The 15738-nt window shown below is 40.5% G+C and overlaps 1 protein-coding gene across 1 annotated transcript in view; it reads right to left on the bottom strand.

Annotated features, from left to right (window-relative positions):
• Positions 1 to 15738, bottom strand: part of PKP2 (plakophilin 2) — a 102827-nt gene that overhangs the window by 45978 nt on the left and 41111 nt on the right. The window contains exon 5 of the mRNA XM_011967592.1: positions 9226 to 9403. Within this exon, the coding sequence (XP_011822982.1) occupies positions 9226 to 9403 (178 nt within the window). The remainder of the gene's footprint in view (positions 1 to 9225; positions 9404 to 15738) is intronic.

Raw genomic sequence — 15738 nt, forward strand, 5'->3', positions numbered from 1 at the left:
AAAAAAAAAAAAAAAAAAAAAAAAAAAATCCTTTAGCTCTGCTTTCCTGCATTTTCAGGTTTTCCAAAAGCATTCTGAATAGTTAATTCAGCCAGTAATCAACTGGCTGGCAGGCTACATTAATTTCCTCTCAATTAGCTAGAATATGTTATGTAGGACAGAATCCCAAATTCCATTTAAAATAATTCCATTAATTATAAACAGCAAACTGTAATTTTAAAAATATACCGAAGAGCTACTGCAACTTGAATAAGCATTCTTGACACATAAAGGAGATGTCTGGAATGTCAGACTAGGAATAATAAAGATGTTTAAGACCTAAAGTAAAATAATATGATGCTTAGATAGTCTGTACCTTCAAGACAGGCAGAGATTTTAACCACAGGTTAGTGACAAAATCGTCAGTTGCTTTATCCCAATGTATCAACCCACTCACTTTTTATAATAATGAATAAAAACAATTTAGTAGTCATTTTGACTATGACGATAGTCTTACATTTTTTGGAAAAAGACCTTCAGTGTCACAAAATACAGTTCATAAAACACCAATTTGAGCTATATAGATATTTTTCTTTAAACATGAAGATGGTATTAAAAGTCTCTGATAAAGACATTCTTGTGAATTTTTTTTTTTTTGCCCAAGACTCAACTCATAAGCTAACTGATTAAGAAAGCCCAGCAAAAAGAGTCCACTTGATATAATGAGTAAAAATTAATGTCCTGTTTCCTTCCCTGATTTTTCTTCCTCTGTATTGTTCCTATTCATGTATTTTCAGGCAGTCAATATTTATGCACTGATTGATAAGAATAAAGAGTTTCTTTAGCAAAGAGAAGTGTTACATAATTTCTGTAAAGTACAACTTTTAATCTGGGCCAATTTGGTAAAGATACGAATAGGACAGTGGAAAATGTTAGTCTGAAGAACAGGGACCTTCGTAAAGGGGTCAGTTGGTTGTACATGTGCTGCTTGAGGATTTCAGTGAGACATGTACTCTTAAAAACACTGGGTTCAGGAAGACCATGGTTGACCAGGTAAGCATAGTCATATTTGTTTTGATTTTGTTTGCTTTAATAACTTAAGAACTGTTGAGATATTTCAAAATAATGGCCTAAAACCCTGAAGCTTAGTTCATAAAACAATCATTTTTAAAAATCAGGATCTTATTTACCCATTTAAATACCACTTCCACCTTTTAAATTTACTTAAAGAAAAAGTTGGCCAGGCACGGTGACTCATGCCTGTAATCCCAGCACTTTGGGAGGCTGAGGTGGGCAGATCACAAGGTTAGAAGATCGAGACCAACCTGGCCAACATGGTGAAACCCCGTCTCTACTAAAAATAAAAAATTGACTGGCCGTGGTGGCACACGCCTGTAGTCCCAGCTACTCAGGAGGCTGAGGCAGGAGAATTACTTGAACCCGGGAGGCAGAAGTTGCAGTGTGTGCCACTGCACTCTAGCCTGGCGACAGAGTGAGACACTGTCTCAAAAAAAAAAAAAGATAAATTTACAAAGTAATTTAATTAATTAAACCATGTACTTATTTGTATATCTAAAGTAACCAACAGAAAATATGGTTATGACCGGTTATGATAGTGTAACATTAGAAATATTGCCAATTCCATTATTTACGAACTTCATATTGCTTATGTTTACACATGAAACATGAAGAGTTTAAATAATCAGCCAAATAACTGAGGCTGAAGATGATGATTCAATTGTCTTTCTATTTCTGGGAAAGCCAGTCTCAGGGCTGAACTATCTAGATACTTTCATCAAGTTTCCATTTTGTTTGCACTGTCTCATCTAGCATTACTCTTCTAGTTTTATGGTAAATTCTTCTCCAGAAGTAAATGCATTTAGATTGTGTTTTTCAATAGTAAGTTCTGGCCTCTTTTGGGGGCTACATCTTACAAAAAAGAAAAATAGCTATTTGATAGTCAAGAAAATTAGATCCTGATTTACTTATCTTCTTAATTATCTGGGATTATGCACAAGGCTAGACCAAATAAGTCATGAGTATTCAGAATAAGATGTGGATGAGCAAAGGTAACTAGAATGAAAATGCATACAGGCTGGGCGCCTTGGCTCATGCCTGTAGTCTCAGTACTTTGGGAGGCTGAGGTGGGCGGATCACGAGGTCAGGAGTTTGAGACCAGACTGGTCAGTGTGGTGAAACCCCCGTCTCTACTAAAAATACAAAAACTAGTTGGACGAGGTGCCAATGCGCTTGTAGTCCCAGCTACTTGGGAGGCTGAGACGGGAGAATCGCTTGAACCTGGGAGGCAGAGGTTGCACTGAGCTGAGATTGTGCCATTGCACTCCAGCCCAGGTGACACAGCAAGATTGTCTTTAAAAAAAAAAAAAAAAGAAAGAAAGAAAGAAAAGAAAATGCATAATCACGAAAATGTAGATGCAGTAAATTTCTAAAGTTTGGTACCAAGATATACATTAAAAATTATATTCAGTATGTGGTTTTTTGGTGTATATGTGCTGGAGAAGACAGTTGTAACTGAATATATTAAAAATGTACATGGAGACATTCATTTTTCAGAGAGTAGCTTGTACTGATATTCCAAAACAACTTGCCCTTAACTCTGTGACTAATTAGAAACAAGATTGATAGTTACAGCTTTTCTTTCTAAAGGTACAGTTTGCTTCCTCTGACAGGTCCCCACTCCAGCTAGATTTCCAGTGGAAGAGACAATGAAAGTTTCTTTTAAGAATTTAAATAATTTTAAGTAATAAAATGTAATACATAAAAGGATATTATACATTCAAAACACATTTACTATAGGATGAAAGGTGGGAGAAAGTGAACTTTATGTCATTTGTAGGAGAAATGCATTACAAATTGCTTTTCGTCTTTCACCAGCATACACAGGCATAAAATGCATTGAGAAAAAAAGAATATGTTTTATAATGTGTACTGACAAATTCTGGGTAGACCTTCATAAAGCAGACTGCATCTTTATCTTAAGGTGGCAATTTTATAAGCCTTTTCTCATAAGTAGATGGTCAACAAAATACAGTAACTCAGGAAAATGACTTTTTAGGGCTTTATGAATTCAGATTTTTAATATGACTATAGTATTTAAGAATGCTGGAGATGACCTAATGATAGAATGATGATCTGAGGACTGAGATGGACATTCAAACACCTACTCCTCCTTTAACAGTTTGACTTTCTCCAGAAAAAATTCCCAACTCCCAAGGCAAAGTGAGTGAAGCAACTCAATGCTTTGATAACAGTTTATTCATTCCTCTCTTTAATCTCTTACCATTTAAAGGATTGTCACGATCTCTTCAGGTGCCATTTTCCTCCACTAAACCCAGAGTTCCTCCAGGGCAAAAATAGGTCCCATTCCATTTTGAAATCTCAGAAATTTAAATAGTGGTTTGGATAGAGGAGGCCTTCAACAAGTACTCAAGCAATAACAAAAGGGTTGGATAAGAGGGAGAATAAATGAAGACCAGTGGCAGAATCCCAAGAAGGCTGGACTAGCTGTCATTCTCAAATTTCTGATAGCTGGTTCTATAACTGTGGAAGAGTCTTGGGGACTTAATTTCTTGCCCTGAAGAATGAGGCCACTAACAGAAGCTCCCTAGATGTGTTTGGTTTTGACCTAAGTGTTTTCCAGAACTTGACTCTCACTGCTCTTAGGGCAAGTGTTTTTCCCCTTCTCTAGTCTGACAGAGCCAGCCCATTCCTCATTTCTTACACCTGCCCACTTAAGTGCCTACCTGAGCCCTGAGGCATTTTAATTTATTACCTCTAAATTGCTTCCAGTTCTTGTCCTTTAAGAGAAGAAAGAAGCTGAGGGAGGAGGAGGGGAGAAAGAAGGAAAGAAAGAAAGAGGAGGAAAGAAGCTATAAGAATAATAAGCAGAAATGATGGTAAATCTTTGGTAGCAATTTCAGACTTATCCCAGATAATAACCATTGGTTTTATTTATGCTACATTCAGAGGTTTTCCAATCAGTGATGTGGAAAATAGAGTTAATAGTCAGGTTACACCAATTCCCTAGGATAAGCCACAGTATAAATTCATACTAAAAAAAAAAAAAGGACTCACAATAGGTGTGTGTGTGTCTAGGGGGGTATAGAATCAAAGAAGACAGCCAATGCATTTTTTTTTTTTTTTTGAAGTGGAGTCTTTCTCTGTGGCCCAGGCTAGAGTGCAGTGGTGTGATTTTGGCTCACTGCAAGCTCCACCTCCTGGGTTCAAGGGATTCTCCTACCTCAGCCTCCCGAGTAGCTGGGATTACAGGTGCCCACCACTATGCCCAGCTTATTTTTTGTATTTTTAGTAGAGATGAGGTTTCACCATGTTGGGCAGGCTGCTCTTGAACTCCTGACCTGTTGATCAGTCTGCCTCGGCCTCCCGAAGTGCTGGGATTACAGGCATGAGCCACCGTGCCCGGCCTACTTTTTTGGTAATTTAAAATTCTAAGCCTATTATATAAATATTTTGGAATTTGAAATATTTGGAAGAGCAATCTGATAATTGCAATACATATTTTAACTAAGTTATACTTCTTACTCCAAGTAAATAAAGGATGCTGTGAAAAAAAAAAAAGAGATATTTTAGCAGCTTTTCTCCACTGAAGAAAGAAAAAGAAAGAGGAAAAAAAGAAAAAGAGGAAAAAAAAAAAGAAAGAAGAAGAAAACAGGCTGAAGTTTCATTATACCATCTAAGAAAACAAAGGAATTGCTTCTTCTTTGAAAAGGAGTGTTTATGGAGAAATATGCCTATACCTTAGTTACCTATGTTGTGATGTTAAAGTAATCAACTAATGGAAATTCAATGCTAGCAGCTTGCTGATAAATGTTTAACAACCAGCTTTCTGGGGCTGTGGTAGGGGAAGACATCTGACTTGCAGAGTTTGTCAATTTCTTTCTTTCTTTGTTTTTAGAGATGGGTCCATGTTGCCCAGGCTGGACCTCTGGGCTCAGGCAATCCTCCTGCCTCAGCCTCCCAAGTTGTTGGGACTACTGGCACACACCACTGTGCCTGGCTTGTGTTTGCCAGTTTCTTACTAAAATACTCCCATCACGGCTAGTCTCAAGCTACCAACATGGCGTCACTGAACACGGAATGATGCTGAAATGCCAAGAATCCCTCTCACTTGCCGGCTCCAACACACTGGAGTGTACAATTTATTTTCCTCTCCTATCTTGGATTTTACCAGTCACTAAGCTAGTGTAGTATGACTTAAGAAAAAAACCGGAAACTTTACGTGGGCACATGGTTATCCCTGTTGCAAAATTTGTATCACCTTTCAGTGAGTGACTTCAGTGGTGAAAAGTATATAATTCCAAAGGGCCCTAAAGAAAGCACCGATGCCTGTGGTAAATGCTGTTGCAGGCACATGCTCATCCTAAAGACAAATGATCCAGTACATCCCCAAGGTGGCGGACCTGACAGTGCTAGTCTTTTTTGAAGGATAAATTATGCATGTTCTCTTAGAGGAGTGACCTCACTATAGAAGCTTCAGGTGGGCAGAACTGAAGTCACTGCCACAAGTTCGTTAGTTAAGCAAACATTCTACCTACAGAGCAGATTTGCTCAACACCATTGCCACGTGCAGACCAGAAATGATCTCAACGTCAAGTCTAGTAAGTGGAGAAAGTCACTGGTGTATGCACAAGTTTTTCTCCAAAATAGACGGAAAGAATTTATTATAGTAATCTAAATCAAACACAATGCTCGAAATACTACTCAATTTAGTTCACTGTCGGCTCTGAATACATGTAGGGAGAAAATAACACCAATCAATTTGTGGCAATTCAGATATTCGGTAACATTCATGATTTTTAAAAATATAGCTAAGATTAACTCTTACTAAAACCAGTCAACATCTGTCTTAAAAATTTTTAAGAGTGAACTGGAGACATAAATGAGCAACTACTTAGCAGACACCTCTATGTCCTGGAAATCAATGCTATGTGACTGCAGGTTCCATGGAGGTCTTTTCTTTTCTTTTCTTTTTTTTTTTTTTGGAGACGGAGTCTCGCTCTGTCGCCCAGGCTGGAGTGCAGTGGCCGGATCTCAGCTCACTGCAAGCTCCGTCCATGGAGGTCTTTTCTTACATTCTGACTCATATCCTGAATATTCTCCTGGTGGCCTTTCTATCCATTGTGATGACATCTACCCTGAAGTTGTCTACAATGCCATCTCCTACCTTGGAAAGGTGTCTCATTTCATATACTTCATCTTTGTATCTTCTTTGATTATATGAAATGCAGTGCAGAGTTCTACATGCACAGAACTTCAAAAAGAACAACACTGAAATGCTGATACAATGCCCATAATGACAACTGAATATGCCTGTAAACTGGCAATATCTGACCCTGTGATGTCTTGAGACTATGAAGGGCAGGGGCTTTATCCACATAAGCACAATCTGTGGACATGTGACAAATACTAATGTATCTAGCATACTAAGACCTTCGGCTTTGAAGACAAGCTTCCCGCATTTGAATTTCAACTGTCTACTGCTAGCCATATGACTTTAGGAAAATCACTTAACCTCTTTGAGGTTGTTTCCAAATAGATACAAAAATGGGAACAACAAACATTGGGGATTTCAAAAGCAGGGAGGGACAGAGTAGGAAAAAGGGTTGAAAATCCGTCTATTGGGTACTAAGTTCACTATTTGAGTGATGGGCACATTAGAAGGCCAAACTTCGGCATCACACAATGTACCTGTGTAACAAACCTGTACGTGTACTTCCTGAATCGGAAATTTAAAAAAAAGTTAACTCCTTAATGTGATCCTCAAGATCCCCACTATCTGGCTTTAGCCTATGTTTCCAATTTCTGTTTGATTACTTTCTACCACAAACTCCACACTCTTATCAGACTCGACTATTCACCAAATTCACCATGTATTTTCATTTATTCACTCATTCATTTATTCATTTTATTCACATACCTTGCTCACTTACTATATGCTGAAAGTTTTGCTAAGTGTTTGGCATTAAAGATGGTTTTTAAATGCATAGGCTTAGCTTCTATGGCATTCACAATCTATTAATAGTAGAAAAGGTACGTAAACAACTATCATAATACAGCTATGTGACAAAATCAGGAACGGTGGTGACTTGCCTACAAACTCTCGTTTGAACCCTCAGGAACAAGCACTAGCTTTTGCTGGGGAAGCTGGAAAATGTTTCATAGAAAACATAAAGTTTATCTTTGGTTTTAAATCATTAGGAGATTAAGTATTCAATAGGCAGATAATAGAAAATGTTTACCAGGCAAATACAATTAAATAAAGTCTTGATAAGAAAGTACTATGACATCTAAGGAAAAGCAAGTACTTCGGTGGGTATGAAGTATATTTGTGGGAAAAAAGGTGGTAATGAAGGTTGTGGATAGACTGAAAAGGGCTGTGTATACTGTCATGGACCAACGTGTCTTCCATTTTTGTTTGGTTCACCCAGCAAGTTCTTCCACCCTTTTCTTATGGTAATAGATCTTGCTGTCCTTGCTATAAAAGCAGGTATCTGATCCAGGCTTGGACAATCCAGGTCAAAAGTGGCTCAAATGATGTGCCCCTTTCTGAAGCCAGGCCAGGAAAAAACTTTCCCTGTGATTGGCACAATCATTTTAAGAAAGACGTGCACTTTTTTTTGTGTGTGGCTAAGCAAGGGCTGCCTATGATTAAGTTATTTAGCAGAGGCGGCTTGTTTGCATTTGCAGGAAATGAGCCCACTAGGAAAAAAGAAGAGCAAGAAGAGATGAGATACAAATAGAAAAAGAGGGAGTCCCAGGAATGCTGAATTCTGTCCCAAAAAGGGAATACGGCCATGGTTCCTGGTATACTTCCTTCACTTCCTCAAGTGACCTGCAATATCTCAGCCACATGGGCCAATGAATTCCTACTTGTTTCAGTGAGTTTAAGTTCGGTCTCCACCATTTTCAACGGAAACAGTCCTAATACATCTGCCACACTAAGAACTCTGTTTTATGTGGTAAGGCAATGGGAGCCGAAGAGAAACTTTAAGACGTGAAATGTGTTTAAGCAGGTGAGCGATGGATCAAAAGTGCATTAGAAAAGCAGATTCAATGGGCAGTACAGAAGATGGATTCAAGGAAGGCCATTTAGGCACTTCTTACGCCTTTCAAGAATGTGGTCCTTTATCTTTAGAGAATTTCTGACTACCGAAATAGTCCAGCAAGGCCCGGCTCACTTGACACCTCTTTTCTAGTGCCCTTCTGATCTCACCAGACGCCAGAATGGTCCTTTGTTCTGCATTCCCGCAGCGCTTCACTTGCACCTTTGACATCTTAGTTCGCAAACTTCAGTGTCTGTCAGAATCACCTAGAGGCTTGTTAAAACTAGACTGCTGGGCCTGACCTTGAGCATTTCTGACTCAGAAGGTCTGGGGTGGGACCTGAGAATTCTAACAGCTTCCAGGTGGTGCTGGACCTGTGGCCAGCTTTGAGAACTGCTGCTGTCTTTTATCTGTGTCCCCTGCTCCAGTAAACATTCCTTACAGATATTCTTGTTTTGTATGTTTTGAGACAGAGTCTTGCTCTGTCACTCAGGCTGGAGTGCAGTGGTGCAATCAGGGCTCACTGGAACCTCAAACCTCCTGTGCTCAAGAGATTCTCTGTCCCAGCCTCCCGAGTAGGTGGGACTACGTGTGCACACCACCATGCCCAGCTAATTGTTTTCATTTTTTTGTGGAGACAGGGTCTTGCTATGTTGCCCAGGCTGGTCTTGAACTCCTGACCTCAAGTGATCCTCCTGTCTCAGCCTCCCAAAGTGCTGGGATTTCAAGTGTAAGCCACTGCACCCAGCCAAGGGTTTTCTTATTCATCTTTGTATAGCCTTCAGTAGCTAACATAACGTTTTACACAAAATTGGTATTTGATATGTATTACTGTGTGATTAACTATGGAGATAAAATAAACATATTATCGTAATAAATTTTTTCAGTTACCATCCAAATAGAGTCTCTCAAAAAATCAACTGTGTAGGCCGGGCACAGTGGCTCACGCCTGTAATCCCAGCACTTTGGGAGGCTGAGGCAGGCAGATCACTGTACTCCAGCCTGGGCAACAGAGCGAGACTCTGTATTTTTTTTTTTTTTAAACAAACAAACAAACTGTGTAACTAGAGAAAGAACCAAAGGCAGAACATATCCTGACTTCCTTGGGGCTACCTAATTTTTGATTACATCTTCTATCAGGGCAGGGTACAGGTAGCATTACCTTAGGCATCCAGTGACGTTGTAGAATATGTCAAAATCGAGCAAACCATTTGCTTTTGGGTAGTCTCCTTCAGGCCACCCAGAAAAGGGGATGATGATATTCTCGGTCAGCGTAAGCAATGCTTCTGTTATCATGAGATTCTTGAGTTTGTCATTAGATGACAAATTCCACAGCAAACCTAGAAAAGCACAGAGTTAACATGAAGACAGTGCAGGGTGGGAACAAAATGACTGCTGGCAAGTTCCGTGAAGGCCATCAACTCTAGGGCTATGACTAGTCACAAAAAAATTTGGGGGTGGGGTGGGGCGGGCAGCCCCTTTCCCAAATGGAAGAACCCAATTAGAACTCATTAGATGGTGATGGAGGCTGACCCACGTGAACAATAAATATATGGCTTAGGCTACAAACTGTGCAGGTTTAAACTCATCAGATAGATAAATAAAAGCCACACATACTTAAGCATTTATTGCTGTTTCTCTTAAAGGGCCCTACCACAAAGCTGACCTGGCTGAGATAATAAAGTCTGGGCTCACCAGCAGGGAGGCTTAAAACGGTCCTATTGTAACTAAAACTTCAACATTTTTAAAGAGTTGTATTTTTTTCTCCCTTAGATACACATGGGAAAATATCTTCCCTGCCTCCTTCCCCACTAACTGTAACTTTCACCTGACATTGTGCCTCCCAGTAAGAGCAGGGAGGGTCTGCAGAAAGCCTTTCTCCATGCCTGTCAACAGGAAGCTGATCAACATCACCAATTAATGTTATTGACTGCTACCCAATCACAGAATCACATCCTCCAGCTATTTATTCTGGCTACCTCATGTATAGTTTTATAGTTTGGCAGTGAAGGAGAGACAAGAGGATCTTCCCTATCTGCCAGCTTGCATGGTCAAAGATTAGTACCCTCTTTACTCATTAAATTTTCTCTTTCCTCTTGAATCCCCCATATTAAAGAGAAAGACCATATGGGCTAATCTGAAGAAACTGAGATAATAGCATGTTGTAATTTCTAAGGTATATACTGTGACATAGAGACTGAGGCTGGGTACTGAGAGAGAACAGAAAGTGGTATATATATTTACGATTTTCTTTTTTTTTTTGAAATTTGGAGCTCGAATGCTTCAGATTCAGTGGAAGGAAGACTGTACACCGATTGCTTGCTATTCCAGGGACTCCCAGCAGGTGTAGAGTTGCCTCACCATCTTTTTTTTTTTTTTTGAGACTGGGTCTCACTCTATTGCCCATGCTGGAGTGCAGTGGCGGCTTGATCTCGGTTCATTGCAATCTCCGCCTCCCAGGTTCAAGTGATGCTCCTGCCTCAGCCTCCCAAGTAGCTGGAATTACAGGCGCCCTCCACCATGCCTGACTAATTTTTGTATTTTTAGTAGAGACGGGTTCCACCATATTGGCCAGGCTGGTCTCAAACTCCTGACCTCAAATGATCTGCTGCCTCAATCTCCCAAAGTGCTGGGATTACAGTCATGAGCCATTGCCTGGCCCGCCTCATCATCTTTCATAACGCAATAGGTTACCCTAACTCACTAATGCCCAGGAAAAGGAGAAGAAGGGGCAGAAAGAGAAGGGATGACTCTTCCCTTTCTACCCTATCCTCCTTGCTGCCCAGGCAACAATTCCTACTTCTTTTTTTTCCCTTGAGATGGAGCACTACTTTGTTGCCCAGGCTGGAGTGTGGTGGTGCGATCTTGGCTACTGCAACCTCTGCCTCCCAAGTTTGAGACATTTTCCTTCCTCAGCTTCCCGAGTAGCTGGGATTACAGGCATGCGCCACCATGCCTGGCTAATTTTTGTATTCGCAGTAGAGACGGGGTTTCACCATGTTGGCCAGGCTGGTCTCGAACTCGACCTGGTGATCTGCCCACCTCGGCCTCCCAAAGTGCTGGGATTACAGGCGTGAGCCACTGTGCCTGGCCCAGCAATTCCTACTTTTTTTTTTGAGACAGAGTCTTACTCTGTCGCCTAGGCTGGAGTGCAGTGGCGCAATCTTGGCTCACTGCAACCTCCGCCTTCTGGGTTCAAGTGATTCTCCTGCCTCAGCCTCCTGAGTAGCTGGGATTACAGGTGCACATCACCACACGCTGCTAATTTTTTGGTATTTTTAGTAGAGACAGGGGTCTCACCATGTTGGTCAGGCTGGTCTCAAACTCCCGACCTCATGATCCACCCACCTTGGCCTCCCAAAGTTCTGGGATTACAGGCATGAGCCACCACGCCCAGCCAAAAATTCCTACTTCTTAAATTGACTGTGGCCTGTGCAAAGGAAAGAGGAAGCATAGGTACTCGGAGCAGGCTCCTTTATGAACACAGCAAATGTGGCAGACTTGGCTGAACTCTGTGGCAATCATCATCTCCCCTGAAATAACAGTCTGTATAGTTAAAGCTTGGTAATTACTCAGTATACTTATATTTGGTCCAACCAATTAGAACACATTAGGCTTCATGCACTCTTTTGGGCTTAAACAGTTTGCTTCCGCTGTGCAAAGGTAGCTACTTTTTGAAACTGTAACCAGATTTCCATTGGAGCCTACACAGAGCTTCCATTAGATACAGCGACACTGGGTCTGGTGTCTTGTGAGGACTAGATTTCTGGCTTATGAGGAGGTCTTTTCCTGATCAAACTAGCATTTCGGGTTAAGGAGCAGTGTCCCTCAGCCACAGGTTTTGTAACACAATGACTTCATTCCTCCCACTTCTCCTTAAGAGGCCCTGGAAGAGGGACAGATAAAACTCAGAAGGTGGTTGAAAACAATTTAAAGGCAAGTCTGAGGTTGAATTTTGGTTACTAAGCTACAAAGGCAAGTTAGAAAGAAGAGAGAAATGAAGAAGAAGAAAAAAAGCTTCTTTAGTTCTAAATAAGCAAACAAATTAATAGTCTCTGCCTGCCAGAAGCTTAAGAACGTGAAGCATAATGACATTTCCTCCTTTTAAAAAGGACCACACAGGGCACTCAAAGGAAAAGTACACCTTACAATAAAAACCAGAGAGGATTAATTGGAACAAAGGGAGTGGAATTTTCCTTCAACAGTCAATATCCTTTAGAGCTTGGCATGCTCTGTTATTTCTACAAAAGTATACAATTTCGGAAGTTTCAGTATAATTTTAGAATTTCTAATATAGGATTTTGCATAGAAATGTCATGCCTGTCAAATTTCTGGGTGGCATGAAAGCTGTGAAAGAACTAAGATGTTCAGTAGAGATTCAGGATTACATATGCGTACACACACACACCCTCAAACAAAATCAGTGAGTAACTAACTACAAACTGGGAAAATATGTACAAGATGAGATAAAAGGTTAATATTCTTAATATATGGAGTTTTTATAAATCACTAAAAAGTGAAACACCAGTAGAAAAATTGGGAAGGTACACAACACAGAACCAACTGATATTAGGAGCTAATCTACACAGCAATCCATGTTCTCTAGTAACTAAAGAAATGCAAATTTAAACAACTAGATATCATTTTGTATCACTGGAGGAGGCAAAACCAGAACCAATGAGTGGAAATTCTAAAGAAGGAGATTTTGGCTCACTGAAAGGATAAACTTCTAAGAGAGCTTTGACGAAAACAGAAGGAACTACTTGTAAGACCCAGCTCTATCACTGGAGGGAATAAAAATTAGCTTATCCCTTATCAGAAAGTAGATGAGGGCTTTCACCCTGAAATTAAAGTGTTAGACTAGACGAGTGGTTTCCAAATGAGCCCAGTGACAAAACAGACTCACAGTCTTGGGCCATGCCCCAAATTTGCTGAGCCAGAATCTCAGGATGGAGTTCAGGACTTATATTTTAAAAAAATGATTCCAGTTTTGGGCATGATGAAACCAATGGACTAGATGATTCCGAAGAGATGTCCTCTCGATGATCAGATTCTGGACTACCTAATATAATATTTACAGTTTGGGTTTTCATGTATCTCATCTTTAACTGTTGGTCAATTTATTCATAGTGTCTTAATGTCTACTAGTATAGTTCTTTGTTGCAGATGGTCTGTCTGCCTGTAATTTTCTACCATGAGGCTCTCATTCTAGCCAAAAAGAAAGGGATCTGGACACTGTTAAGGGATATAATTAGAATAATTATCAATTATAAGAGACAATGATAACTCCTATTATCCAGAAATTTATTGCCAACTGTGATGTTTGCAAAAAATAGCTAACCAGTAAAGGGATCTTAGATATTACAACTCATGTTTAATAATAATGGCCTCAGCCGGGCACGGTGGCTCACGCCTATAATCCCAGCACTTTGGGAGGCCAAGGTGGGTGGATCATGTGGTCAGGAGATCAAGACCATCATGGCTAACATGGTGAAACCCTGTCTCTACTAAAAATACAAAAAAAAAAAATTAGCTGGGCGTGGTGGTGGGCACCTATAGTCCCAGCTACTCGGAGGCTGAGGCAGGAGAATGGCGTGAACCAGGGAGGCGGACATTGCAGTGAGCCAAGATAGCGCCACTACACTCTGGCCTAGGCGACAGACTGAGACTCCATCTCAAGATAAATAAATAAATAAATAAATAAATAAATAAATAAATAAATAAAAATAATGACCTCTAGGACAGAAAATATAGTAATTTAACAAATCTGCCTTAACACTTAGGCAGCAAAACTTCTAAATTTTCTGATTAAATAAATCCCTATCTTCAGTGAAAAAGAATGAGGAGGAAAAGATGATGACAATGACCACTCGAACAAGGACAAGAAAGAAAACTGGTTCTTTTTAACCGTGTTTTTCAAAGTGGTCAAAGAGTGGGAGGATTTTTTGTTTGTGTGTTTGTTTGTTTGTTTTACAATTTCCCTTACATAGATATACCCCTCCTTTCACCTAAATTTTGCAAAACTTACCTGGAATATCAGGTTATTAAAAAAGTCATGTATTTCAAGTTACATATAAACCCAGGGTACCTTGTTATACATTATGAATGTAGAATAAAATAATATACAATTACTTAAAGTACATAATATTTTATAGCAAAACATTTTGAGTATTTTATTAAAATATAGCAATCCAATTAAGTACTTCTACAAAACATGCAGAGATTAATACGCAGTTTCAGCACATTTCACTGACCATCACCTCTGACTCTTTCATATGTAATGAGAGAGGGATAAGAACCCCCGCTGCACTCTTACCATGACTTGTCCGTTTTCATCCAAGGTATATCCCTGCTCACTCCAGCCAATGCTCACTACTCAGTGACCTTGAAGATGAACTTCTGAGACTAAGATGTGCCGTTCTCATTTCAATTACGGGAACACTACCACACTCACTCAGTAAGGGAGAAAGAACAATCTCACCGGGGTAAGGGGAATGGGGGTGTCTTTGATCCTAAAGTTCTTTCATTAGAAGAGAAGATCCTAGGCTACAACTGGAAATGTCAGGAAAGTCAGTGAGTTTAGATTCGTTCCCAGTGATGCTAAACTTCTTATGCACGCGTAGAAACAGATGGTTCATTTTGTATATTTTGGCTAGAAAAATGAAGGTCTTATCTTAAAACACACCTGACTCTCTTACTGGTATGTATTCTAGGTATTTCCAGGCCAGAAGACTCTTTTTCACATTTGGTCAGACATCCACAGTTGTTGAGAAACTAACGTGAGCACCACAGCTCATTCTGCGATTAAACACACGGCATGGCAGAAGTGGCAACTTAATATTAAAGGATGCAAACGCGGCTCAGAGGCGCCCCTTTCTTCAAAATTCTGCTGAAAGTCGGGAGGAAACTGAGAGTAAAGTATGGAAAGATGGCATTTGAAATGCTTCAGAGAAGTGAAGTTGAGCCAACTATTGAAGGATGAGCGGGTTCTCCAGGCAGTTTAAGTGTGCAAAAGGATTCCACTCTAAGACAGCAGCAGAGACAGACACCAAGACAGAAAACAGGCATAGAGCAGACCAGCAGGTTCTTTAGGATTTCAGAACTTAGGCTGGAAGAAGATGAGAGGAGACCCTGCTGCCAATGATCATCAGGCTCACATCATAACACCTTTGTGTGGGATACTACAGAGTACGGGCTTCATCTCATGGGAAGCAGGGAGCACAGTGGGACAGTATGTTTATTAGAAAGACAACACTAGAAGCAGAATGGAGGATAGTCTGGCGATGTGCAATACTGAATCCCAGCGGCCAGGTAAGAAAGAGGCTACTACTGCAGGAGTAGAGCGAGAGATGAAGACAGCTTGAACCAAGGCAGAGACAAGAAGAGAGGGGGCCGGGCACGGTGGCTCACGCCTGTAATCCCAGCACTTTGGAAGGCCGAGACCAGCGGATCACCTGAGGTCAGGAGGTTCGAGACCAGCCTGACCAACATGGACAAACCCCGTCTCTACTAAAAATACAAAATTAGCTCGGCATAGTGGCTCATGCCTGTAATCCCAGCTACTCGGGAGGCTGAGGCAGGAGAATTGCTCGAACCTGGGAGGCAGAGGTTGTGGTGAGCTGAGATCGCGCCATTGCACTCCAGCCTGGGTAACAAGAGTGAAACTCCTTCTCAA

The sequence above is a fragment of the Mandrillus leucophaeus genome, unplaced genomic scaffold, assembly GCF_000951045.1.
Source record: "Mandrillus leucophaeus isolate KB7577 unplaced genomic scaffold, Mleu.le_1.0 Scaffold802, whole genome shotgun sequence".
Classification (NCBI taxonomy): domain Eukaryota; kingdom Metazoa; phylum Chordata; class Mammalia; order Primates; family Cercopithecidae; genus Mandrillus; species Mandrillus leucophaeus.